This window comes from Patiria miniata, unplaced genomic scaffold (assembly GCF_015706575.1).
Source record: "Patiria miniata isolate m_02_andy unplaced genomic scaffold, ASM1570657v1 HiC_scaffold_6, whole genome shotgun sequence".
In the NCBI taxonomy this organism is placed as follows: Eukaryota; Metazoa; Echinodermata; class Asteroidea; order Valvatida; family Asterinidae; genus Patiria; species Patiria miniata.
Genome location: NW_024037073.1, coordinates 10,735,108 through 10,761,559, shown reverse-complemented (window position 1 = coordinate 10,761,559; position 26,452 = coordinate 10,735,108). Strand labels below are relative to the sequence as shown.

The window sequence follows — 26,452 nt, the reverse complement described above, 5'->3', positions numbered from 1 at the left end:
GCGTTGTTCATTGCATTCTTAGAAACGGGACAAAAACACGACCGGACAGCGGAAACCGCAAGTGGACTTGAAAGTTGACTTTATTTTGATGGTCTAAAAAAAGGAAGTCATTTATTGAGTTCATTGTAGCCATTCGCCAAGGCAATCGTGGCTTTGAGCGGCGGAGCTGCGAAAGCACTAAGCGACTGGAGCAAACATTAAGTCAGCACTCACGAGTGGCGTAGCCCTTTTCGAACTTGGTTTTGCGGTTTTGCGGTTTTTTGTTGAACGCTGACTCAGTCGTTTCCGATCGTTTGGAATTTTGCTACCCTTTTGGGGTAGCAAAAATCGAGATAATAAAGAAAAACATAAGAAATTCTTGACAAATTGGAAAAGACCCTCGTGGCTTCGCCACTCGTGTGTGTGGTCTCCCGCTCCAGTCGCTTCGCGGCTTCGCCGCTTTGTCAAATGATGGCAATTAAGTTAAGCCACGATGGCCTTGGCAAAAGGCTAAGTTCATTGCGACTTTTGAGACTACAATTTCACCCCAACGTTTTTGAGTTTTGCAATTGACTAAAATAAAAGGCAATAAATCTCAAACTAACACCCAATCCGAAATGGGCGTTTGTCAGTGGCTACGGCCACAGCTAGGCTAAGGCAAGGGCGTCACGTGAGGATCGTGATGGCCCGCGGGTGAGCGTTCGATCAGCCCCGCCGGCTGTCTGCTTTTACCCGTGTCGACACGGGTGAGCTAAACGAACGCACCCTGCACGTCGAGTGCATGGAGCAAATTCTGTTTTACCTACCTAACGCTAGTGGCGCCCTTCCGAGCACCTAACTTCCTGTATACGTGCTGCACTTTTTCGAATTTCAGCGGCAGCATGACATTGTACATGTTGTAGGCTAAGACAGTCTGAGTTGAGTATCATCTGTATCCACGGGGCCAAATCCCGTATGTTTAAAAGAGTGTAGGCCATAGCTACAGCGTATGCATCCATAAATCAAAGTAAAGGTTGTCGGTTTTCTTTCCACATGTTAACGATCACAACTGGGCCGGCTGACATCTGATGAGCACAGGTGCCACAGCTGTAGCCCCATAAATGTGGCCTATTTACTGGACTGCCTCCGTAAACATAGGCCACACATTAGCTGGAGTTACCCAGCCCTGAGTTTTATCATTGGGTTGTCTAATCATGGAGGAAGGAATTATAGACAACCCAATGATAAAACTCAGGGCTGGGTAACTCCAGCTAGCCACACATCCACATGTACTTTACATGTGTACATCCACATGTAAAGTGCTGCCTTTTTCAGATGTTTAATTTTTGTGAAATTTCATGTTGCAATTTTGATACGCAAACGTGTGCAAATGTATCCGGAAATTTCACGAAAAATGGACATCTGAAAAAGGCAGCACTTTCTGATTAGCCTATATAGAGGGTGAGAATGCTTCTAAAGCAAAAAAAACGTAAAAAGTAAGCCTAAATGTGAAAATCAAAATTTGGCAAAGTCGACACGTTTTTTGTACATGTGGATGTGCGGCCTATGTTTACGGAGGCAGTCCAGTAAATAGGCCACATTTATGGGGCTACCACAGCTGGAGTAGCTTGTCCCACTTACATGTAAACCAATAAACTGGGTCGCTAAAGTGCAACCCCTCTTTTGATATTTTGGGATGTATTCGTAGGTCTGCACTGTACGACCAACATCCCAAATGCCAAAAGAGGAGTTCTAGCGTCCCAGTTTATAGTGGGACCATGGAGCTATGGTTGGACTACAGCTGGAGTTACTCAAGCTCCATGGCTAATCAGCTGTCATGACTGTGTTGATTTTGTTAATTTTTAATGTTATATTTTTGATCATCAGAATGTATTTTTTTTTATTGAACACAGAAAGAGCTCAGAGACATTGGTTTTGGCTGCTTTGAATGGCCATGACTTCTGCTGATGCCTGCAGAGTTTGCAGTTTAGTAAGGCGAATGTACATTGGAGGCCAAGTCATACAGAAAAATGGTTTGTTAAGTAGGAAATTGTGTAGATTATTTGGTTTGATCATTATGAAAAAAGTAACATATACCATGTATACATGTACATTTAAAGGCCATGTAATGTAATATCTTTCAGTGCACAATTCATCGTCTTTGTATCCCCATTTAAAATTTATTTTCAAGTTTTGTTTTGCCATTTTCAAGGGTTATATAGGCCTATCTTATGGTACCTTTTTGGTTTTTATGCACATTTCCATATTCATGAGCAAAAGTGTGACGTCATTTCAGGCAGAAACCTCAATGTTACAGATATTTTCAGCACCAAAAGTTGCCAGAATTTGGGATATTTTGCTGTTGTAAATTTTACTTGTTGTTTCAGTACATGGCAGCAAGCCAGTGAGCAAACTTTTCTCACAGATGTTTTCTATGAGCAAATTGTTTGGGTTCACAAGTTGAACAGAAATCCCACAAAATGAATAGAGTCTTCCTGAAATGACATACTAGCAACAGCGCTCTCTGTTGTCTGGAAAAACATGGACAATTTGTAACATTTAATAAAGAAGTGCACTTGTCAATAAAATGAACCAAAACGGATGTTAAATGTAGTTTTCATACATTTAAGGAAAGTTGAACAATATATATGTTCCTGTAAGAAAAAAAAAAAATTTCATGGACCCTATAAAAGCAGGCACCTCTTTTAGTCGTTAACCTCAGCTTTCATCCATTTATTCTTTGAAACCGTATCAAATTAATAGGCCTATCTTCCATTCAAATGACTGTTTCCTTTTTAAATCTTACAATGTGATTCATTTGTGAGAAAAAAGATCATTGAATGACCGTTATCTTTGACTTGCCATTATTTCCTCACTATAGCTTCCAGCAAGCGATGGCTTAATACAAGCCAGGAGAGGTATGCTTCTACAAAGAGTGCTGAGACTGTGGGAGTGCAGCATCTTAGACGTTGTATTCAGACGACAGGACCCTTAACTGTCGCTGAGTACATGAGAGAAGTGCTTACGAACCCAGTCACTGTGAGTTGGTTTGCTGGAAGCCTTTGTACAATAATGGATGTGGGTTTTGTTCACTTAAAGAGGTTGTGGAATGCTCAAAGACATTTCCGTCATTTTTCGGGTATATGTAGCCTAAGGTGTGATGAAATAAAAACGACTATTGTTTCTGTCATAAAATGAGTACAAAAGGTACTTTTGAGAGCTGTTTATCAAGTCCTGTCATGCCTGTTTCGACCTGAACGTGCAATTTGTGTAAAAGTCTTTGTTGCGGGCAGCAAACAGAACACAGTAAATCGTGACGTAATAAACAGGACTCCCGATGCAGAGTAGCATAAACGAGTCCTGTTTATTACTTCACGATTTACTGTGTTTTGTTTGCTGCCCGCAACGATGACTTTTACTCAAATTGCACGTTCGGGTCGAAACAGGACATGAAAAATAGCTCTCAAATGTACCCTTTGTACTCATTTCATGACAGAAACAATAGTCCTTTTTATTTCATCACACCTAAGGCTACATATACCCCAAAATGACGGAAATGTCTTCGAGCATTCCACAACCTCTTTAATGTTAACCCCTAACTCCCTAGGCATTTTTGCTAGGATGCAGCCTCAATCCTCCAAAATCCTCCATTATTTCTTGAGTGCGGTCCTTGGAGGGGTGACCACTGCCTCAGTCCTGCAAAATCCTCCAGCAATCACTGTCGGTATATTGAGGCAGAGCCAGCGACATCCTAGAGCAGTGCGGAGGATTAAATGTATAGTCTGGGCCTAAATTTGTGCTCGGCTGAGCATTTATACAGCACAAGGTCCGGCCCAAGACCTTGACACGGTGCATCCTCCAAAATCAACCTCACCTTTTTGTCATATGGCCTCAATCCTGCGAAATCTTCCGTTTTGCAAAGAGCATTTTGGAGGATTCGGGAAGAATAGGGACAATGTAGCCGGCCTGTGGTCGGGGGGGGGGGGGGGGGGGGGATGTAAAGCCACTGCGATTGCAGAGGACACTATCAAAAAGATGAATCAACTTGAGACTTGGGAATTTTGGCACAGGTACCTCAAGCCTGTGTATTGGTTTGAATAAAACATCCGGGAAGTACATGTATGCTTAGAATTTCTCAGGTTGGAGTAATGTTCCAAGAATTGGACTCTGATAGTGACTGCTGCCATGGTGGCAGCTAGCTTGCCCATTCTTGCCAGGGATCAGGACTGGTTGCATTAGGAGAACTGTGGTCCAGTGGTTACGGTGTTCGACTCGTGTGCCGTGGTACACGGGTTCGAATCCTGACTGTGGGAACATGGTGCTTGCGCTCCTGAGCAAGGCGCTTTACCATTATTGCTTCGGCCTTCGGATGGGACGTGAAGCCTTAGGTCTCGTGTGTTGTGTAATGCACGTTAAAGAACCCAGTAAAACTTATCGCCAAGAGAAGGGGTTTGCCCCGGTGTTTCTGCCAGTGGCTGCTTAATGCGCCCCAGCACCTTGTAAACCATTATAAAGGTGCTACATAATGGGTCTCATATTTCTCATGTACTTCATTTACCTGTCTCTAATAATAGACATAATTTCCAGCGCCTTGAGTACTTAACTGTTGTTAGATACATGCGCTATATACATGTAAGACTTCGGTATTATTATTATTATTATAACTACAAATCTATGAACTATTCTTTTCAAATATTTTCCGATGTATTTTTTAAAAGCTGTGACAAAGAGGGTGCTTTGAGGGTTCAATTGTTATTATTTATTATTATTATTTTTAATTTTTTTTTTTTTTTGGGGGGGACACCCTGTAGATACCACTCTTTGCCATATATCGTGTTTTCTTGTGTACTAGTTCACACTCCTTTTACACGTATGTTGTTTGTCTCACACTTGATTTCCACAGGGTTATTACATGAGCCAAGATGTCTTTGGCACAAAAGGAGACTTTATCACGTCACCTGAGATAAGCCAAATGTTCGGAGAGGTAAATATGACTTTTTGTTGTTCGAATCATGGTCTAAAAAAGCAACCTCCTGCAATAAAATCTTCTGGATAGACATACAACTATAGTGCTGGACCAGAATTTAGTTGCATCATTATACACTGAAGATTGAAAAATTGTACAATTAATACTTTGTATAGCCTGTCAAATGGCTTTCCTCGGGCCTTCTTCACAAAACTTATTCTTTGTGGACTCCGTGCTAGGGGTGTGCATTACGGGTAGTATGAGAACCGGGTATCCGATTGAAAAAAAAAACACGGGTACCCAGTGGTCCGCACGATAGTACTATCACATTAGTGCGTCAGTACAGGATGGGACGTAAAGCCGTAGGTCCCGTGTGTTGTGTAATGCACGTTAAAGAACCCAGTAATACTTACATGTATCGCTAAGAGAAGGGTTTGCCCCGGTGTTTCTGGCAGTGGCTGCAATATGCGCCGCAGCATCTTGTTAACCCTTGTAAGGTGCTACATAATGGGTCTCATATTTCTCATAAACTTTATTTACCTTTCTTTAATAATAAACATTATTTCCAGCGCCTTGAGTACCTAATTGTTGGTTGATACGTGCGCTATATAAGACTCCGATATTATTATTTTTATTATTAAGATACAAGTGTGCACAGTGAGCTCAATACCTGTAGCTTCACGGTTTAAATTGCATTTGTCGCAAGCGTCATAATTGTGATTCACGAATCTGTTATGTTTTTCCATGAAGCCTGTTTTTAATTTTAAAAATCTCCACAAAAGACATTAAAAGCATTTCTTTTTCATTGTCTGAGAAGTTACAAAGTATATGTAAAGTTGGTTTCGGGGACTCGATTCTGTAGACCTTTGTCATGCTGTCACCGTTTCAGTCATGGTATAACAGTACTGAATGACAATGTTTTCTGTGCAAAAAGGAACTAGACTATTTTTCCTTCCAGCCTCGCTTTGGTTACGTTGTTGTGAATGGGAAAAAATCAAGATGGCCGCAACGTGATAATGGTCTATACGGCAAAAAAAAAATAATACTCAGTCTCTGGTCAGCGCGCGCGTCGATTTTAATCATGCGCGTCAACTTTTTTTTTCCTTCAAATTAACACGGAAGCTACAACAGTGCCCTCTATTGCCGCATCTCCTCAAATTTTTGTACCAAGGAGCACCAAGGAATGGGGAAATTGCACCAAGGCAAATGATAAAGGGCACCAAGGCAAATGATGGAGGACACCAATGTATAATGAGGACACAAAAAAGCAAATAGTACCCACCTTGTCTGTACAGTTGAAGCTTGAAAAAAACAAAAAAAGCCACCAAAAGAAAAAAAAAAACCCGTGTCGCCTCATCAATTCGGGAACTTCGGTCTGACCAGAGACCGATTATTATTATTTTTTTGCCTAGTCTGGAACCTGATTCTGACATCAGCGGTCACGTACTGGGGTACGTGGTTCAGATGCACTGCCCTACTCCATGCCAGCGACCAATACAGAGGCAGGCAACATCCAAATTACTTGTCTACAGCTTGAAATTACACATATGCACTATATGGAAGTAGCCAGAGCCTCGATCTACATATATTTTTTTTCCAGCTGTAGCCAAATAATTTAGATACAGCCTTAACTGAAGCCCTGGCCACTGTACGTGCCACCTGCCCATGTGAAGACACTCTGGGATTTTATGTAAATGAAAAATTAGTCACAAACCAGCGTGTGTATGCTGTGGTGAGTTACGCACACTGGAGCTTTCTTGGGTTGTCATTAGGCGTCATCGCTGTTCTTGCATGTATGCAAGAACAGCGATGTAGTCCACATTCTGACATTTCAACTTTCCTTAGGTTCACACATTCACCAGTTAAAGTCAGTGACATTGAAATCCAACACACGGCCTTTTAGTGATGTGAAAGTATTAATTTGTGTGTTTTATTTTTGTAGCTGATTGCACTATGGGTCATCCATGAGTGGACGCAGTGGGGTCAGAAGAGTCCGCTACAAATTGTGGAACTGGGTCCAGGCAGAGGAACATTAGCTGATGATATGTTAAGGGTAAGATTGTTAAAGGGAATAATCTTTGTATCAACTGGTGAGGAATGTTGTATTTAATATGTGATATCTCCCATATCTTGAGGGGCTGTAAATGTACACGTATAGTACACCAATGTAAAGAAGTTTGGCTTATTACATGTATCTCCATAAGTCTGCAACAGAATAGGCCATGTTGACAGTACCAGTGTTAACCAGCCTTTATGTAATTTTTGAGGGGTCGAAATGGGTTAGGATGTGCTGGGGTGAAATGGAGAATTGAGCTGCTCCATCTCCACTGAAGTATGTAGGCCCTTCTCTGTCATAAGCCTGGGTTGGCAGTCTGCCTAGGAGAAGGTCAGCAGGCCATTGAGGTTTGAGACTGCACTTACACAGGCTCGGGAGGTGCGCAGGCTTCTGTCAGGCATGAGCAGCAGCAGCAGCGTCCCCCTCCGCATGACAGTATCCCTTGCCAGGAGTGGTTGTGCCTCTAAGTTTGGTCTATGACGTCATATGAGAGTTCTAGTACCTAGACAATAAGTTTTTGTTCTATTGGAGAATTGTGAAGACGTTGTAGCGATTCCCATCTAATCGATGCATTGTAGCAAGTCTAATCCATGTATCCCAGCATGCATCACTCCTAACATGGCCGCTTACATGTTCGTATGTGAACTCGTGTTGTCGTCTAATAAACCTGGAATAGTTCCCAACATATCGGAGTCTATAACTTTCTTCATGGTGTCAGTAAGTACAGGATTCGTTTCTTAATACATCATGGCTACTTTCGGCAATATTGGAGAGTTTTGTGAAAAGAAAGAGACATGGGAAATGTACACTGATCGTCTCGGCGAATATTTCGCGGCGAACAATATCTCCGACGCAGCACGCAAAAGGGCCATACTCAACTCTGTCGTTGGTTCACAAACATATAAGCTGATTAGCGATCTTCTTGCCCCTAAGAAACCAAACGAAGCTACATATCAAGAACTAGTGGACAGACTTGAGAAGCATTTCAAACCCACAAAGTCTAGCATCATTGCTCGCTTTCAATTCAACAGCCGCTGTCGGGGATCTGGTGAATCAATCGCCGAATATTTAGCTGCACTACGTGCACTGGCCAGTGACTGCAAGTTTGGCCAAAACCTCGATGAAATGCTGAGAGACAGACTTGTGTGTGGCGTGCAGAATGAACGCATCCAGAAATCCCTGCTTGCCCAACCAGAGGACAAACTTGACCTCAAGCGCACAGTGGAACTTGCACAATCAATGCAGCTCGCAGGTGATCAGGCAAAGATGTTGTCAGCCTCTACCAGCACAATGGCTGAATCAAATACCACTGTCAACGCTTTCAAAAAGAAACAAGCTCAACGCCCAAACAGACCAACATGGTCAAATCAACGGCAGACATCTGCACGCAGTAGTTCTACACAGCAGCAAAAGCCCAGAAAACCTTGTGGAAATTGTGGAACTTTTCACAAGAGGCGCGAATGCCCAGCCTATGGCAAGACTTGCCACAAATGTAACAAAAAGAATCACTATGCTGATTACTGCAGAAGCAGCCGCCACGTCTACACAGTAAACCCCGATTCATACTCGGAGGAAGACGAACCTGCCGTAGATGAGCAAGAATTATTTTACGTTCGAGCCGTGGACAACACCAACTTGAACTTGAAACATGACATCCACGCTACGCTTGTGGTGAATAACACACACGTTCCTGTCCAACTTGACACTGGTGCACGTTGTAACGTCCTGCCCATGCATGTTTACAACGTCATCGCACCACCTAAGTCCATTGATAATTCAAAGTCAACCAAGCTCATCGCTTATGGAGGAACCGAGCTCCACACAGTTGGACTAGCTACACTGCCATGTCGCATTGACTCATCGCTGACTGACCACAATATTGACTTTCACATTGTTGACACACAAGTGAAAGCTATCCTCGGCTTAACCGATTGCTTCCGTCTAGGCCTGCTGTCTGTCAATAACTTGGTTTACCATGTCTCCAATGACACCACATCGCCTCAAGTCTTCAAAGACTACGAAGACCTGTTTGACAGCTCGCTCGGGTCACTACCAGTCATCTACACCATGACCATAGACCCCAATGCTACGCCGGTTGTCCGACCCCCACGTCGCATCCCTGCTGCAATGCAAGACAAGGTCAAGTCCGAACTGCAGCGGATGACTACCCTAGGCGTGATCACTCCAGTCTCCGAACCGACAGACTGGGTTTCCTCCATGGTCGCGACTCATAAGAAAAACAGCGAAGAAATCCGCTTATGCATCGACCCTCGCGACCTTAACGAAGCACTGAAACGCCCACACCACCCTACCCGAACAGTAGAGGAAGTCGCTGCCAAGATGGATGGTGCGACAGTTTTCTCAGTGCTTGATGCTAAATGCTCGTTCTGGCAGATCCCCTTGGACTACGAATCATCACTGCTGACTACATTCAGCACGCCATATGGCAGATACCGCTATCTTCGCATGCCCTACGGCCTCTGTTCTGCCTCCGATGTGTACCAGAGAACCATGGAGCAGATATTCGCCGATCTGCCATGCTCCATCATCGTAGATGACATACTAGTTGGTGGACGCACTAAAGAGGAACATGATCAAAACCTCAAAACTGTCCTTGATCGGATACGCAAAATCAACATGCGCCTCAACCCCACAAAGTGCCGCTTCGGTCTTGAACAAGTCTCATATGTCGGTCACGTCTTCACCGCCAGTGGTCTTAAGCCTGACCCAGCCAAAGTCAGTGCTATCACCGACATGCCTCCACCCAACGACGTTACTGCCGTACAACGCTTTCTTGGCATGGTGACATACCTGGCCAAGTTTGTACCCAACTTGAGCGACTTAACAGCCCCACTACGCGAGCTCACACATAGTGACATCCATTGGTGCTGGCTAGAGCAACACAATGCCGCATTTCTAGCAATCAAGGACAAGATTGCTAATGCGCCGACACTCACGTACTTTGATGTCCGCAAGCCAGTCACGTTGACCTGCGATGCCTCCAAGTTTGGCCTTGGCGCAGCCTGCCTACAAGAGGGTGCCCCTGTCGCGTATGCTTCACGTACCATGAGTGACACTGAACAACGCTACGCACAGATTGAAAAAGAACTGCTTGCAGTTGTGTTTGCCTGCACCAAGTTCCACGACTACATATACGGTAAAGACATCGTAGTCGAAACTGACCACCAACCATTGGTCACCATCGTCAAAAAGCCTCTGCTGAGTGCCCCTGCGCGGCTTCAACGCATGCTTCTCCGGTTACAGAGGTATAACATCACCCTCGTGTACAAGAAAGGAAAAGAATTGTTCCTTGCCGACACTTTGTCACGTGCACCCTTGACAACGACCGGTACTGAAACTGATGACCTGCAAGTCATGACCCTCCTGTCAATCTCTGACATGCGACTTGAACAGCTCAAGAAAGCAACTGCCTGTGACTCTGCCATGCAACAGCTCACTGATGTCATCAGTCGCGGATGGCCTTCGCATATCAACAATGCCCCACCAAAGGCCCACCCCTACTTCGCGTTCAGAGATGAACTGGTTCTCGACCGCGGTATCATCTTAAAGGGACATAAGGCCATCATTCCCAAGTCACTACGTGCAGAATACATCCAAATACTGCATGAAGGTCACCCAGGCATCGAGGCTACCAAACGCAGAGCCAGAGATGTAGTTTACTGGCCATCAATGTGCCTTGATATTGAGCAGTCCATCTCTGGATGCACAGTTTGCAACGCTACCAAAGCCCATCAACAGAAAGAACCACTGAAAAGCTACCCCCCACCCAGCCTACCATGGGAACACATTGGAGTTGACCTATTCCATTGGAACGGTATGGATTACCTAGCCCTTGGTGACTCATACTCCGGCTGGTTTGACTTCGCTTCACTCGACAACACCTGTGCCTCTACAGTCATTGAGGTACTCAAGAGACAATTTTCCATCCATGGAATCCCCCGCATCGTTATCAGTGACAACGCACGACAATTTGATTGCTTCGCCTTCAAACAATTCGCACAGTCATGGGGCTTCCAGCATACAACCAGCAGTCCCCATTTTCCCCAGTCCAATGGCCTTGCAGAAAGCTCTGTCAAGCGCGCCAAACAACTCCTCGAGAAGACAAAACGCGACGGTTCAGACCTCTACCGAAACCTGCTGAACATTCGCAATGTCCCAACCAACCCCCAGCTTGGCTCACCTTCCCAACGTCTCATGTCACGGCGTCTTCGCACAACCATCCCTACCCCGACGCCACTCCTTAAACCCGCCATTTACACACGCGTCACAGCACAGTTACGCAAGAGGCAACAGCAACAGAAGTCTTCATACGACAAATCTGCCAAGCCCCTCCGACCACTGACACCAGGGCAAGTTGTCCGTCTACAATCACCCAAAGGGCACGATCAGCTTGGAATTGTCCAAAAGCATTCCAGAAACCCCAGATCGTACATCGTCAATGCCCAAGGTACACTCTACCGCCGCAATCGGAGACACTTATTGCCAGTCCCTGAACCACCTCCACAGCAACAACACTCACCTGACTTCTACTTACCGCCACAGGATCCACTGCCTCAGCCTGCCATCCCCCACGCACCTCCACCACAGCCAGTTCTCACTCGTTCCGGTCGCATCTCGAAGCCAAATCCTAAATACACTTAACAGTTTTGTGTGACTGTTATTGCTTTGACCACACTGGATTTGTGTTGTTGATCCAAATTTCATGCTGATAACTTTGGACTGTCCTCGACTACTGGACTGTTAGTAACTACATTTGCCTACTCAACATGTGTTATGTGTTGTACACTCCAAAGATGAGGGCAGAATAATCCCTTGTACACACATCGAGTACTGAGACAGTCTATCTCAGTACTCAAGGCATTTGAGTTTTGTTTGTTGTTTTTTTACTATATTATTGGTTTAACCCTCTGTTTGTTTTTCAGAGGAAAGGATAGTAATTGTTTATCTTGGTACATTTACATAACCAGTGTGTTTTTTAAATATTCATTAAGTGTTTTCAAATCAGTGAAATACTCGGACTTTAAATTACCAGACTCCAGTTTACAAATTCACTGATCAAACAAATGTTTATTTCATAAAGCTGTTTTATTCAAAATGTTAAAACTAAACTTAGAAGAGAGGATGTAGCGATTCCCATCTAATCGATGCATTGTAGCAAGTCTAATCCATGTATCCCAGCATGCATCACTCCTAACATGGCCGCTTACATGTTCGTATGTGAACTCGTGTTGTCGTCTAATAAACCTGGAATAGTTCCCAACATATCGGAGTCTATAACTTTCTTCAGACGTCATCATCAATTCGACAGACTACCACTTCTACTAATTTTTGAGTACTTAATCTTTCTGAATTAAATCTTTTATGGTCACAGGTGTTCAAGCAGTTCCAGCATGTAACCGGCGACTCCCTGTCACTCCATCTAGTAGAGGTCAGTCCCAAGATGAGCCAACTTCAAGAGGATAAACTAACAGGTCGGCAGGGATCAAGGACAGACACAGAGGAACCAGAGGTAAACCATGATTCTCCTGCTGACAGATGCAGTCTAGATTCAGGTGCAGCTTACAAAACCAGCATCAGCAAGACTGGGGTGCCTGTGTCATGGTACAGGAGTCTCAAGGAGGTGCCAAAAGGTGAAGCAATGTTGTTGAAATCTCAAATGGATTATTCAAGGCCTGGTACAGACACATAATTGCCAATTGAAGAATTATAGCTTGTGTCAATCGATAGATGCAGAAAACATGTAAAAAGAATCCAAAACTTGATACAATAGTTGGCTTTTTAAGTTATGGAAGCAATGTAAGATATACATGTAATTAGTGACTAAGGATGTGACATTTACGCGTTTAAACGTTTAAACGAAAAACAATTCTAAATCCGCTTACAAATATTCCAAACGTTTAAACGAAACCCAAAATGGAAAAAAGGACCTACCTTTACGCAATCTTCCTTTACGCAATCTTCCTTCGAGTTTAACATACGCACCACAAATAATTAACATCCTAGTTACTAGGCTGGAGCTTCATAAGAAAATTGTTTTCTTGAGAAGTCCCCCATCGTTTGTCTGAACTTGATGTTTCTTAAGGGTTCCACTCGGTGATCCTATGAAGCTTTCGGATTTTGTTTGAGCTCTGACCTTTTATAGACAACGTTTTTTTGTCTAATCAGATATAACTGTATGCTTTCTTATAACTACCAGTACACATTTAAAAAAGTTTGTTTAATTTGTTACCTGTGTCTTGACCTGAGCTAACTCCTTTTATTTGCTTGCAAACTCCTAATAAATTCTGTTATTGTCTTTTTGTGCTAGGGATGTCCTGTTTCATTGCTCATGAGTTCTTTGATGCTCTGCCGATCCATAAATTTCAGGTAAAGATTTCCTTCCATCATTATCAGTTAATTTCATTCAGGTTTGCTTACCAAAAAGCCATATGAAATATAGAAGAAAAATATGAAATGATATCTGCGTTATATTTTGTTCAGAAAACAGAGAAGGGTTGGCGTGAGGTCCTAGTTGATGTGGACAGTGATGATAATGGGCCTCATCACCTACGATTTGTGTTGTCACCCGCACCAACACCAGCTTCAACGGTGTACCTTCAGGTGGGTGGAGCAACCCGATAGGTTATTAGGGGTGCAGAAATTGATGCATGTCAATGCAGCCATTGCAGTTTCAAATCTCATCAGGCCACATGGGTTCGGGGTGAAATGTAGTAGTAATTTGTCAGTCAGACTCTTAGACAATATTTTTTTTACTAGTATGAAACTTTTGCCTGATGCATCATTATGTACCTTGCACATGTTCCAGCTTGGACATTGTTGCATTGGTAAAAGCCCGCTGCACACCTTTCCAACTTTACCAGTTCACTGGATCAGCAGACCATGTGGAGACAGCAACATTAACCTGCACACATGTCCGATTCTGTTTCCGATCAGTCACATGATGATCAGTCACGTGATATGACCAGTCTCATGATGACAAAATGGCAGCCATCAGTTTTAAATCATGTGACTACCTTCGTGAATCTGAATTGTTAACATAATGTTCACGTCTGGTGAAGTCGGAGTGCTGCTCGCACACCTTTCCAGTGACATTGTATCTGGTGAAATCGGATGCGAAAAAGTCGACGTTTGATTTCATCCGGTTGGCTGGTGTACGGTAAGATCGGTCCGATTTGTCGGCGCACACCTCTGTACGATGGTCCGATGATCCAGTGTACTGGCAAAATCGGAAAGGTGTGCAGCGGGCTTTAGACCAAGTATGGTTATCTATCTCATTGGGTAAGGGGTGTATTATATGCATTTGTACGAGGATAAGCAGTGCCCTCAAGCATTTCTCTCAGGGGCATGGAATCGAAAGTGACAGCAGAGCTCACAAAGAAGTTTGTGTAGAGGGACAGGCCATTTTACAAGACATTTTTTAATTCTCACAGGCAATAGTTGTTTGACACAACACAAAAAAGTTATACATAGGAAGGGGACACGCATGGGTACATCTCTCGTGCATTTATTGTATTTAAAATGAAACAGATGAAGAATGCCTCAAAGATGGGTGCTGAATGCAATGGGTCTGTAGAATTATATGTCCTTGTTTTCTCTTAGTCTCTGACACAGGGCAATGACAGGAGAGATCACGTTGAAGTCTGTCCAGAGGGAGGGGCCATTGTACAGGAGATGGCTCACAGGGTATCCGAGCATGGTGGAATGAGTCTCATTGTAGACTATGGACATGATGGAACCAAGACTGACACACTTAGGGTGGGTTTTCAAAATGTCCTCTTTTTCCGTTGGTTGTAGTCAAGAAGCATGTTTAAAGTAATCAGTGTGCAATTGTAATTTACATTTGTATATTCAAAGAAGCATGGGCGTCTTGAGGAAGGCAAGGGGGGCCCCTGGACAAGCCAAAAAAAGAGCAGCGAAGTCATATTGTTGTTGATTTAATGGGGTGGGGGGGGGGGAATGTCCCTGCCCACCCTTGAAAAAATGATAAATCGGGAAAATGCTGGATATTGTAGGGATTTTGGGGGAAAATGTGCTTGCCCCCTCTAGCAAAAATCCTGGCGACGCCCGTGCAAAGAAGGACATCTTTTTGTATTGTTTGCGTCATTTTGGACTTGCACACATACATGTAGCTGAAACATGACTAAACCTTTTAGAAAAGGACTGGTGTTTCTGCTGTGACCACTGATCTCTGTTATATATAATGGAGATACTGCAGATCAATGGCTGTCACCAAGCATCTCAAAAGTGTCCCCTTGCAGAAGTGGCATGTATAAAAGCGCTATAATTGAAACCCAGATAGTCAAGATTTCAACTTGTTATTGCTTTAATTTCTTTAAGTGTTTATTATTCATATACCACGATTACTCACATATACCACGAAGACCTCTAGCAAGTGAATGCTGTTACAATTAGAGACCATGGAACAAATTGAGGATGTTCCAGTTGTTTTCTTTAGCCTGTGTCACAAAAAGGGAAGGCTTAATTTCTTTTAAAGGGAATATACATCATTTGCTTTTGCTGTAATTTTCAGAAATGGATGGAATTGGGGGGTTGGAAATATATAGCAAATATATTTACACTGACTTTTTTGAGGTTTTGGGTTCGAAAATGCTATAAAAACCAAGAAAAACAATCATTTTCCTGTAGTCTGGTTCCCTGACTCCATTTAAGAAGAAACAGAGCAGTTTACATATATTGGGGAATTGTAAGGTCAGGGAACCAGTCTAGCTGGCTTGTACCCGTTCATAGGTGTGTAATCGATTGCAAACAAGTGCGATGGTCAACTGGGGCCAGTATTTGAAAAAAAGCCAGTTTTTTCCAACGCTGATCGGCCGATCAGCGTTGGAAATTGATACAAAAATACCACTTGTCTTGAAAATGACAGTATACCAGGTGCCATGATTTTATAGGATGCTTTACACTGTCATTCACTAACAGTCCAGCAAGGTATTTCAAAATGATGTGGTAGTTTTATTTTTTGATGTTTGCAAATGTTGTATTTTCCCTTTAAGGTTGATCTCGATATCCAGTTCCAAAATCAGTGGTATTCAAACCAAATTATTAAAAATCCGGATTTAAACCCCACCACTGGTATCTGCTCTAGTGCAGTTTCAAAACTGATATGCCAGCTCACCATCAGCGAAGCGGGAAATATAAGAAAATTGATAATTACTTTTTTTTTGCATTCTGTTTTCAATTTTTATAAATTTTAAACTTCGACTTTGTTTAATCAAAACAGGGATTCAAGAAACACCGACTTCATGACGTACTTTGTGAACCGGGGACTGCGGATCTTACTGCTGATGTTGACTTTTCATATTTCCGTCAAATAGTTCAAGGCAAAGGTAATTTGTTAATTCTTTTATAGTACATGCATGGATGAAAAGTAATTAATATCAAGATCATAATTATTTAATTCAGAATAGCATTAGGCCAAAAAAAAAGTCTCCGGTTTCTGGTATGCGCGTGCGCGTCGCCGTAGCCATGCGCGTCGGCAAAATGAAAATTTTTTTTTCAATAAAAGACGATGTCTCAAAACCGCCAAACTCACTGGTTTGACTGGAATCCTGCTGCTGCACGATTTTAACATGTTTTTAGATGGGGTTATGATAGAGATTAAGTTTTATGTGGCCTCTCTGGACTCCCATATATTTGCACTAAGTTTAGTCGGGCACCATTTGCAGTCATCAGCCGACATTTGAAGCAAAAAAAAAACAGGTAAAAAAAAAAAGCCGCTTTGCTGCACCACATTTTTGGGGAAGCTCCATACCAGAAACCGGAGACTTTTTGTTTTTGGCCTTATACATGTTATATTTAGTGAGACTGGTTCAACTAGGCCCATTTGTGTGATTTGAAACTTTACACGATTTAATGATACGTGCACATGTATCATGCAATGTGGAAAACAGTTACTTCTGTGAAGAAGTGTTAGTTCTTTAAATGGATTGTGAGAATGTTTTCTTTCAGAATCAGTACTTCTTCGCAGAGATTTTCAAGATTTTCACATGGTGTCATCCACAAACCTCGTATTCTTAGACGTTCAATTACAGAGCATTGCCAATATGATACAAGGTTGTAGTCAAGTCACAGGTTCCGACTTATGTGCTAACATATTTCTGATATTATGCGATTTTCTTTGATTTCAGCGTCAACTTATGGCCCTATTACTCAAGAATCATTTCTCAAGGCAATGGGCATTGAGACAAGACTCAAGGTAATACTGTCACTTAATTGTTTTTGCAAGCAGGAAAAGGTTTCTGAAAGTGAGTGTTGCCATCAAAAGATTGTTTTTATTTAAATAATATTAGTAATATGTTTATACAGTCGAACACCTTTATAACAAAGTCCTTGGGACTTGACAAATTTCCTTGCTATAACAGGTACCATCAGTAATGGAAAACAAAGGAAAACAAAGAGAAACAAAGACTTGGGGCCTAATATTTTCCTTGACTGTATACAGTACACATGATCAACTTTTCGTTTTAAATAAAATGTTCACAATACATAGGTATCGTCCCTTTTGATCTCAGTTACATTAAGTGCACGATGATCTTGTTCCCCTTGCTTCAATGTATGCTCTGTTTAATGTTATTTATCATCTGGCATGTATGCATATATATGCAGAGTTGCAAAATGTCACCCACTTTTCCTTCACTTACTCAAACTCCAAGTCACCTTACAATTCCATGGGCAGTATACCCTTTTTCATGTTTATCTAAGTAACTTGTACATCTGATTATTGAACTGTGGTTTGAATTTGTATTTAAGTTGTGATGAACATGTGTTTTGACTCATGATGTACTCGACTACCACTTTGAATATCGCCCTCAATTATCACAAACTGGATAACTGAGATCTGGTTGCTAGCTTGACGCTGCAAATCACTTTTTCGCATAGATGCTGCTGAAGAGCGCCACAGCTGAGCAGAGTAAGGGTCTGCTTACTGGGTATAGGATGCTGACAGATCCTGCCCAGATGGGAGAAAGATTCAAGTGTTTTGCCATGATGCCACCGAATCGAGGGACACAAAGTGGACAGGCAAGACCCCCAGCTGCATTCCCTTCTTGATTCAATGTCCAGAGATGTGGAATGCTGCAAGTCTCCAGCCAAGTTAGAAGGGAGATTCAAGCTTTTTGCTTTGATGCCAATGAGTCAAGCAACACAAAGTTGGCAGACAAGAACCCCAGCTTGGTTTGCGCTGTGTAAAATCCTGGCAGTACTTAGCCATGACGAGAGAAAGATTCTCCGGGGCTATACAATGCTGGAATACCCAGACGGGGCTAAGATGGAACTGGAAGAGATATAGACCACATTGTTAGGTGCCATTAAGTGAGAACAAAGTTGGCATGCTAGAACCCCCTGCCCCATTTGTATTGCAGAGGGCTAAATGATAATGATGCACCTTTTGTCGCTGAATGGGTGTGGAGAGATTCAAGTTTTTTGCCATGATATAAATGAATTGAGAGACTCAAGTGAGAACCCAATATAGGTTTGTTCCTTGATTTCCTGCATGCGCACATGCAAAACTGTTTTCTCAAAGCTGTAACTCCAAAATCAAGATACCTGACCTGGTGAAATGACAGTCAATGATTAATGCACAAGTGCCCTGGTTGCATTGATTGCAGCACTTACGTACACATTGCATACACCATGCTTTAAGGTACATAAAATATTCATTTATAGAATCGCTCAAAATATTAAATAACTAACAACTATGCCTATAACCGAATCCAGCCGCTGGTCATATATTGTGTCCTTGGGCAAGGCACTTCACCCCACTTGTCCCTCTCCACCCAGAAGTATAAATGGGTACCGGCATTAGCTGGGGAGTAACCTGCGACGGACTAGCATCCCATCCAGGGGGAGTAGAAATATTCTCAGTCGTTTCATGCTACTGAAACCGGAGATAAACGTCGGCCTGATGAGCCACATTGGCTCAGGACAGACTTTACTTTTACTTTATGCCTATAACCTGTGGAATTTTGGTCTCGGTGGCTACTGCACAGTTTGAGAAACAGACAGGACATTACACACATTTTGGTCTGATGACTGGATTATGTTGCAAATACATGTACAAAAGTGTGCCTGCTGCCACACTTTTGTTTTTTAAACCAACTAGCTTCAACGGTTGTTTTCTTCCAAACAAGTGACATTTCCAGGCAGAAAACATTTAACTGGGTATTGGCTACCATCCCTGTCTTCAGTTTGAGCAAGGCTTTTCTCATTATATCGGTAGTTCCGTTTCCAGATAGTAACCAATATTCCCAGTGCCTTTAACAACCAGACATGGGCATAAACAATGTGTGTGTTTTCAGGAAATTGGCTGGCACTTAAACACGAAAGCATTATAACTCTTAAAGGGAATATACATCATTTGCTTTTGCTGTAATTTTCAGAAATGGATGGATTTGGGGGGTTGGAAATATATAGCAAATATAGTTACACTGACTTTTTTAAGGTTTTGGGTTCAAGAATGCTATAAAAACCAAGAAAAACAATCATTTTCCTGTAGTCTGGTTCCCTGACTCCATTTAAGAAGAAACAGAGCAGTTTACATACATTGGGGAATTGTAAGGTCAGGGAACCAGTCTAGCTGGCTTGTACCCGTTCATAGGTGGGTAATCGATTGCAAACAAGTGCGATGGTCAATTTGGGCCAGTATTTGAAAAAAAGCCAGTTTTTTCCAACGCTGATCGGCCGATCAGCGTTGGAAATTGATACAAAAATACCACTTTTCTTGAAAATGACAGTATACCAGGTGCCATGATTTTACAGGATGCTTTACACTGTCATTGACTAACAGTCCAGCAAGGTATTTCAAAATGATTTGGTAGTTTTATTTTTTGATGTTTGCAAATGTTGTATTTTCCCTTTAATTGAAATGTATAGGATTTGGGTAGCTGTTCCTTGGTGTGTCTATTAAAATGGCTTTACTTAAAGGGAATGTACAACATTTGCCTTTGCTTCAATTTTCAGAATTAAATGGATTTGGAGGATTAATATGGTATAGAAAATATTGGTAAACTGACTTGTTTCACGATTTGGGCTTGTAGATGCTGGAAAAACCAAGAAAACCTATCATGTTCTTGTGGTCTGGTTCCCTGATCCCACTTAAGATGAAACGGAGCAATTAATACACTTTGGGGAATTGTAAGGTCAGAGGCTTGTACCCCTTCAATTGCAAAGAAAAGTCAGAATAACTAAATATGAAAAATTAAAAACAATTTTTGAAAAAGGCAAAATACAGGTTTTCTTGAAAATGTCAGCACACCAGGAGCCACGATTTCAAAGGATGCTTTAGACTGTCAGTCCCTAACAATTCAGTAAGGTATTTCGTGATAATTTGATCATTTCGTTTTTTTATGTTTGCAAATGTTGCATTTCTTTAATGTCAGAATTTGCGTTTTCCACCACAAGGCCAAAAAAAAAGCTCGGGTTTCTGGTATGCGTGCGCTTAGCTGTAGCCATGCGCGTCGGCAAAATTTAAGGGTTTTTTTTTCAATGCAAGATGGTGTTTCAAAACCGCCAAACACACTGGTTTGACTAGAATCCTGCTGCTGCACAATTCTGATGTGTTTTTAGATGGGGTTACGATCGAGTAAAAGCGTTATGTGGCCTTTCTTGCACAGAAGTGTCGAGCACCATTTGCAGACGGTGTTGTTCAAACAAAAATGGGAAAAAAAGTCGCGTCGCCGCACCCTGGCACATGGGGACAAGCTCCATACCAGAAACCGAAGATTTTTTTTGGCCCAAGGGCTCTTGTATACCACTGATTCAATTTGTATAAGTGAAAACTTGTTTTCCGTAAAACAAATGCAACTAAATGACAAAGTATATCTGTACAGAAAGTTAAACTATTGTATTCATGGGCGTCGCGAGGGGGGGGCAAGGGGGGGCACTTGCCCCCCCCTGGAAAACCAAAAAAAAAAAAAAAAAAAAAAAAGGAAGAAAAAAAGAAAAAAAGAAAAAGAAAGAAAAAGAGGCGCGAAGACAAAGTGGTGTAAATTTAATGAGTTGGGGGGGGGGGGGGAATGTCCCTGCCCCCCTCTAAAACTAATCAATCGAGAATGTGTTGAGAAAAACAAGCATTTTTTGGCAAAAATTTTTTTTGCCCCCCTCTAGAAAAAATCCTGGCGACGCCCATGATTGTATTTTGTATTTTCGGCGATTTTCGATGAGCGGAATGCTTGCGTGATACTTATTGGCACCCGTCTGTCTCTTGGGTTGCGTCTATCATGTCCAGTCTGATATCAAAATGTATGTTGGTCAGTTGGTAATAACTTCTGGAAAACACGTAACGAGTTGATGACCTTGCTTTAAGTTAAGTTCATATATTCTCTGGCATATGGTCGGGATATTCCGCAGAAGTCTTTTGACTTATTTCCACCTTCAATTGTGGGAAGAGGAACGGAATTGCAGTTTTAGTGGTGGGAGGAAAACCCCGGTATGACCTTCCAGAGAAACCCATCAAATCCGGCAGGGGCTGAGAATTCGATCATCGATCCACGTTGTCGTATGTCCATGCATTATGATACGTTTTGTGAGGGACACCAACTACACGTTCCATGAGTTACAGTGTGTATTAAAATGGCGGCGCCCATGCCACGAGTTCCTGTGAAGACTCGGTGAGTTCGTTCCATTATTTACTGGTTTGAAAGGACCCATAAACACAACATAGTGGCAGCGGTGGTCCCAGTAAATGTTTGCGGACATAATCAGTGACATTTTGAGACTATATCACGTCAGGTAGTTGGACATTTTGTGGCAAAACAAACCGTTATTTTTCGTCCGATTCGCCACGTTCGTACGTGTGTCTAACGTACATCGATCATGTCGCAGTCACAGGGGGCGCCCTATAGTTCAGCTTTGATCGGACGGCTCGATCCATATGACCAAGTAGAGGAAATCACCAACTACCTCGAACGATTGGACCTGTATTTCAAGGCCAATGACATTTCTCCAGCCAAGCAGTCTGCTGTTCTGCTGAGTTGTATCGGAGCAAATGTGTACAAAACTGTGAAGAGCCTTTCTGAACCTGTGGCAGTCACTGAAAAGACTTACACTGAACTGTGTACTCTGCTCAAATCGCACTACGGACCCAAACGACTGGTGATTGCTGAACGATTCCGGTTTTATCAGCGCAATCAAAATGCTGGTGAGACTGTAGCACAGTATTCTGTGGAATTGCAAACCTTGGCTGGACCGTGTAAATTCGGTTCTTTTCTTGATGATGCCCTCCGCGACCGGCTAGTTTGCGGCATACGCAGTTTGTTCATCCAGAAACACTTGCTCACCAAAGATGGCCTGACATTCTCCAAAGCCATCGAACTTGCCAAAACGCTTGAAACAGCCACAAAGGATCAGCAGGACATTAAGGCCCGGGGAGATAGTAATACTACTACAGTCCAGGCAGTCCATCAGGTGCAGCAGCGCCAGAAGCAACGCTCCAACAAGCCTCCCATGAGAAGGGATCAGCGATCCTCGTACCCCAGACTGAGTGGTCCCCTTTGCCAGAATTGCGGCTACGCCTCTACCCATAGAACTTGTCCTGCCAAGGGACAACACTGTAAGAGCTGCAATAAGATCGGCCACTTTTCAAAAGTCTGCCGATCAAGGCCCAAACAGATGCGAGCAGTTCTCCAGACAGATCCAGAACAAGAGGATGAAACCTGTACTTTTGCAGAGAACGAGTTCTTTGTCGGTGCCATACGCCGACAGCAACTGCCCATCGATGACGTTTGGAGACAGGATCTCCATGTACATGGACAGACTGTGTCATTCCTACTTGACACGGGCTCTGAGGTCAATATCCTCCCGCTTGACATCTTCAACGCGCTGAATGTCCCCGATAAGACCCTACAGCCGTCCTCAACACGCCTTACAGGATTCTTCGGGGGAAAAGCCACACCAATCGGCCAGACCAGACTCATTTGCCAAGTCAAGGGCAAAACTCAAAGCTTGCTGTTCCTCATCTTGCCTCAGGGAGAACCAGTCATAGGCAAGCATGCCTGTGACTCGCTTGGATTGGTCCACAGAGTCTACACTCTACTCAGCAATGAGAGTGTTTTTGAAGGGGGTGGATGTCTGCATGGACAAGCAGTTAGCATCAAGGTAGACGAAGCCACCACCCCTTACTGCGTCATGACTCCTCGTCGTATCCCCATTCCTCTCATGCCCAAACTGAAAGAGGAGCTGGAGAGGATGGAGCAACAGAACATCATTCAGCGTATCACTGACCCCACAGATTGGTGCTCGCCTATTGTGATAGCGCCGAAAAAGAATGGTGACATTCGCCTATGCGTAGACCTCAGACGACTGAACAAAGCAGTTGTCAGGGAGAGGTTTACCATACCAACCGTCGAAGAAGTCCTCGGCAAAGTCGCTGGCGCCCAGATATTCTCCCTGCTAGATGCCAAGCATGGCTTCTGGCAAGTACCACTGACAGAGGAAAGCCAGAAGTTCACTACCTTCATTACACCATTCGGGCGTTACTGCTTTAAACGCCTTCCATTTGGCATCACATCGGCACCAGAAATATATCAACGCATCATGTGCGACCTTCTAACCGACATACCCGGGGTCGTGGTGTACATGGACGACGTACTGATCACCGGTCGCACAAAAGAAGAACACGATGAAAGACTCCAGCGCATTCTCGAAATTGTGCAGAACGCTGGACTACAGCTGAACAAGGACAAATGCAAAATCGCCCAAACAAAGGTCGACTTCCTCGGCATGAAGCTTGATAAAGACGGCATCCATGCCGACCCTGCAAAGATAGCAGCGATCATCCAAATGCCACCGCCAACCACCAAAACCGAAGTCAAACGACTAATGGGGATGATCAACTGGCTTGCGCGATTCATTCCCCATGTCTCTTCAGTCGCTGCACCAATTAATGACCTACTGAAGAGTGATGTCAGCTGGGTGTGGGGATCACCACAGCAGTCAGCTTTTCGCAGCATTAAGACACTCCTCACATCAGCTCCTGCACTCGCTTTCTATGATCCAAATAAGCCGACCATGGTTAGCGCTGATGCAAGCGAATACGGACTGGGTGGATGTATTCTGCAGCAACAAGATGACAAACAGTGGAAGCCAGTGGCGTACTGTTCAAGAAGCCTCACTCCATCTGAACGACGCTACGCGCAGATAGAGAAAGAGCTGTTGGCCTCGGTGTGGTCGTGCGAAAGGTTTTACGTATACCTTCGAGGCCTTCACGTCACCATACAGACTGACCATAAACCGCTGGTTCCACTCATCAACAATAAGGATCTGTGTGACGCTCCGCTGAGGTGTCAACGACTTCTTATGCGTCTCATGAAGTACCACTGCACTGCAGAGTACGTACCTGGCAAACTCCTCACTGTGGCCGATACCCTGTCTCGCGCACCCTTGAAGTCATCGGTCACTGAAAGCGACAACCTTCCAGACGAAGTTGAAGCACATGTCCATATGGTCACAAGCCACTGGCCAGTCTCCCAGGGGAAATTGGACGAGATCAAACGTGAAACTGCCCTCGATGAAGTGCTGGTGCAAGTCGCATCACACATTCGCAGTGGCTGGCCAAAGTACTCCCGCGACATTGAATCAACAACAGTGAAGCTCTACTGGGAGAACCAAGACAACCTCAGCTTCGTCCAGGGGATCCTCACCCATGGCGACCGCATCGTCATCCCGGCAAATATGCGCCAAGAGATGCTGTTGAGGATCCACGAAGGTCACCAGGGAATATCAAAGTCCAGAGCCCGAGCTGCTCAAGCCGTTTGGTGGCCAGGTATTGGGAGCGACATTGCCCAGTACATAGAGAAATGCTCCTTCTGTCAGACCAAGCAGTCAGCACAGCGAGCGGAACCTCTTATCTCGACTCCGCTTCCTGAACGACCTTGGCAACGTCTTGCCTGTGATCTGGCAGAGGTCAATGGGAGACACTACATAGTCCTAGTCGACTACTTTTCGCGATGGATGGAGGTCCATCATCTCCCGACAACAACGTCGTTGGCCGTCATTAACTTTTTGAAGGCCACTTTCGCCCGTTTTGGCATTCCTGAGGTTATCGTCACCGATAATGGGCCACAGTTCCTGACCGAGTTCAACCAATTTGCAAGTGAGTATGACATCCAACATCTCACATCTAGCCCAAACTACCCTCAGGCGAATGGAATGGCCGAGAAGGCAGTCCACATTGCTAAATCCATGCTCCGGCAGCCTGATCCTCTGCGAGCATTGCTGACCTACCGATCCACACCAATCCCAGGCCTCAACCTTAGTCCTGCACGCCTGCTGATGGGTCGCGAACTACGCACAACATTGCCAACACTCCCTCGCAATCTCCGTCCCAAGGTGATCAACACGCACCAGTTGAAGGCAGCCGACAAGCAACGTAAGGCCAAGAGCGAGTCTTACTTCAACGAGAAGCATGGCGTCCGTCATCTGTGTGAGCTGAAACCAGGTGACACGGTGCGGATCCGCAACAAAACACATCTGAGTCCGTTGGGTGAGGTGGTTCGAAAAGCAGGTCCCCCACGCTCCTACATTGTCAACGTTCAGGGCGTCGAGTATCGTCGTAACCGTCGCCACTTGCTGCTTATCCCAGAACCAGAACCAGTTCTTGAAGTCCAGACCCCACCTGACCCAATTCACCCACAGAATCCCAAGCCAACAACAACAGTCAGACCACGACGCACAGGAAAACCTCCACGCTGGCACCAGGATTATGTGGTGTACTAAACCTGGCACTAAACTGGAACATTGAACTCTACACTCCACAGAACTGAACTCTAGATTGCTCACAAATCTGGACAATTTCAGGATTTTGGCACTTGAATAATCTCACATAATTTCAGACCTAAACAACCTTAACTGAACACACTTTCACAGCAGCATTCACAACATATGTTTTAATGCCAGAAAGCATTGCCATTTATTTACTGTTAACTATTGTTCATTGTTAATGTGTTTAACCAGTTTTGTTTGTTGACAGCTTAAAGGGGGGAGATGTCGTATGTCCATGCATTATGATACGTTTTGTGAGGGACACCAACTACACGTTCCATGAGTTACAGTGTGTATTAAAATGGCGGCGCCCATGCCACGAGTTCCTGTGAAGACTCGGTGAGTTCGTTCCATTATTTACTGGTTTGAAAGGACCCATAAACACAACACACGTGTTGGCTTATAGGCGGGACTCAACCCGGATCACATCGCGGGAAGGGCAAGAGAATTAATCTGCCACTAGGCCTACGTGAACCTGAACTCCCGCACAGTGGTCATGCCGATTATATCACTGTCATATCCAAGGGTTTTAAGATGGGCTTTCCATTCAATTCAAGGAATTAATGATTAAGTTTCCCCAATGTTTGACACTGATGACATGATTATTTTCAGTGTGTCTAATTTTAGAGGGATGTGGAAAGCAATGCAGTTATTTGTATGCATTATCATGGGCGTCG

At 43.7% G+C, this 26,452-nt stretch overlaps 2 protein-coding genes across 5 annotated transcripts; both read left to right on the top strand.

Annotated features, from left to right (window-relative positions):
• Nucleotides 1-879: 879 nt before the first annotated feature.
• On the top strand, nucleotides 880-18,848 carry LOC119742565 (protein arginine methyltransferase NDUFAF7, mitochondrial-like). 4 transcript variants are annotated; one of them, XM_038218644.1, is made up of 12 exons: nucleotides 880-931; nucleotides 1,872-2,000; nucleotides 2,840-2,997; nucleotides 4,862-4,942; nucleotides 6,867-6,977; nucleotides 12,373-12,631; nucleotides 13,309-13,367; nucleotides 13,482-13,601; nucleotides 14,601-14,756; nucleotides 16,240-16,345; nucleotides 17,147-17,214; nucleotides 17,898-18,848. In XM_038218644.1, exons 2-12 carry the CDS (start codon nucleotides 1,907-1,909, stop codon nucleotides 18,066-18,068), a joined length of 1,383 nt encoding a protein of 460 aa, XP_038074572.1. In that variant the 5' UTR covers nucleotides 880-931; nucleotides 1,872-1,906; the 3' UTR covers nucleotides 18,069-18,848. The 4 variants fall into 4 exon arrangements, with proteins under 4 accessions (XP_038074572.1, XP_038074574.1, XP_038074571.1 ...); XM_038218646.1 differs by having other exon boundaries at nucleotides 881-931; nucleotides 1,872-1,991; nucleotides 17,898-18,846; XM_038218643.1 differs by having other exon boundaries at nucleotides 882-985.
• Nucleotides 18,849-21,830: 2,982 nt separating this feature from the next.
• Nucleotides 21,831-25,730, top strand: LOC119742852 (uncharacterized protein K02A2.6-like). The gene has a single exon (XM_038219054.1). The coding sequence runs from the start codon at nucleotides 21,831-21,833 to the stop codon at nucleotides 25,728-25,730; it is 3,900 nt and encodes a 1,299-aa protein (XP_038074982.1).
• Nucleotides 25,731-26,452: the final 722 nt, after the last annotated feature.

What these genes read in the sequence shown, in the direction of transcription:
- LOC119742852 (XM_038219054.1), top strand. Translation starts at nt 21,831, where the DNA reads ATGTCGCAGTCACAGGGGGCGCCCTATAGTTCAGCTTTGATCGGACGG.
- LOC119742565 (XM_038218644.1), top strand. Translation starts at nt 1,907, where the DNA reads ATGGCCATGACTTCTGCTGATGCCTGCAGAGTTTGCAGTTTAGTAAGG. An exon ending in TCTCAAGGAGGTGCCAAAAG is followed by an intron (nt 12,632 to 13,308) that starts GTGAAGCAATGT and finishes TTTTTGTGCTAG; the next exon opens with GGATGTCCTGTTTCATTGCT. An exon ending in CCAAGACTGACACACTTAGG is followed by an intron (nt 14,757 to 16,239) that starts GTGGGTTTTCAA and finishes TAATCAAAACAG; the next exon opens with GGATTCAAGAAACACCGACT.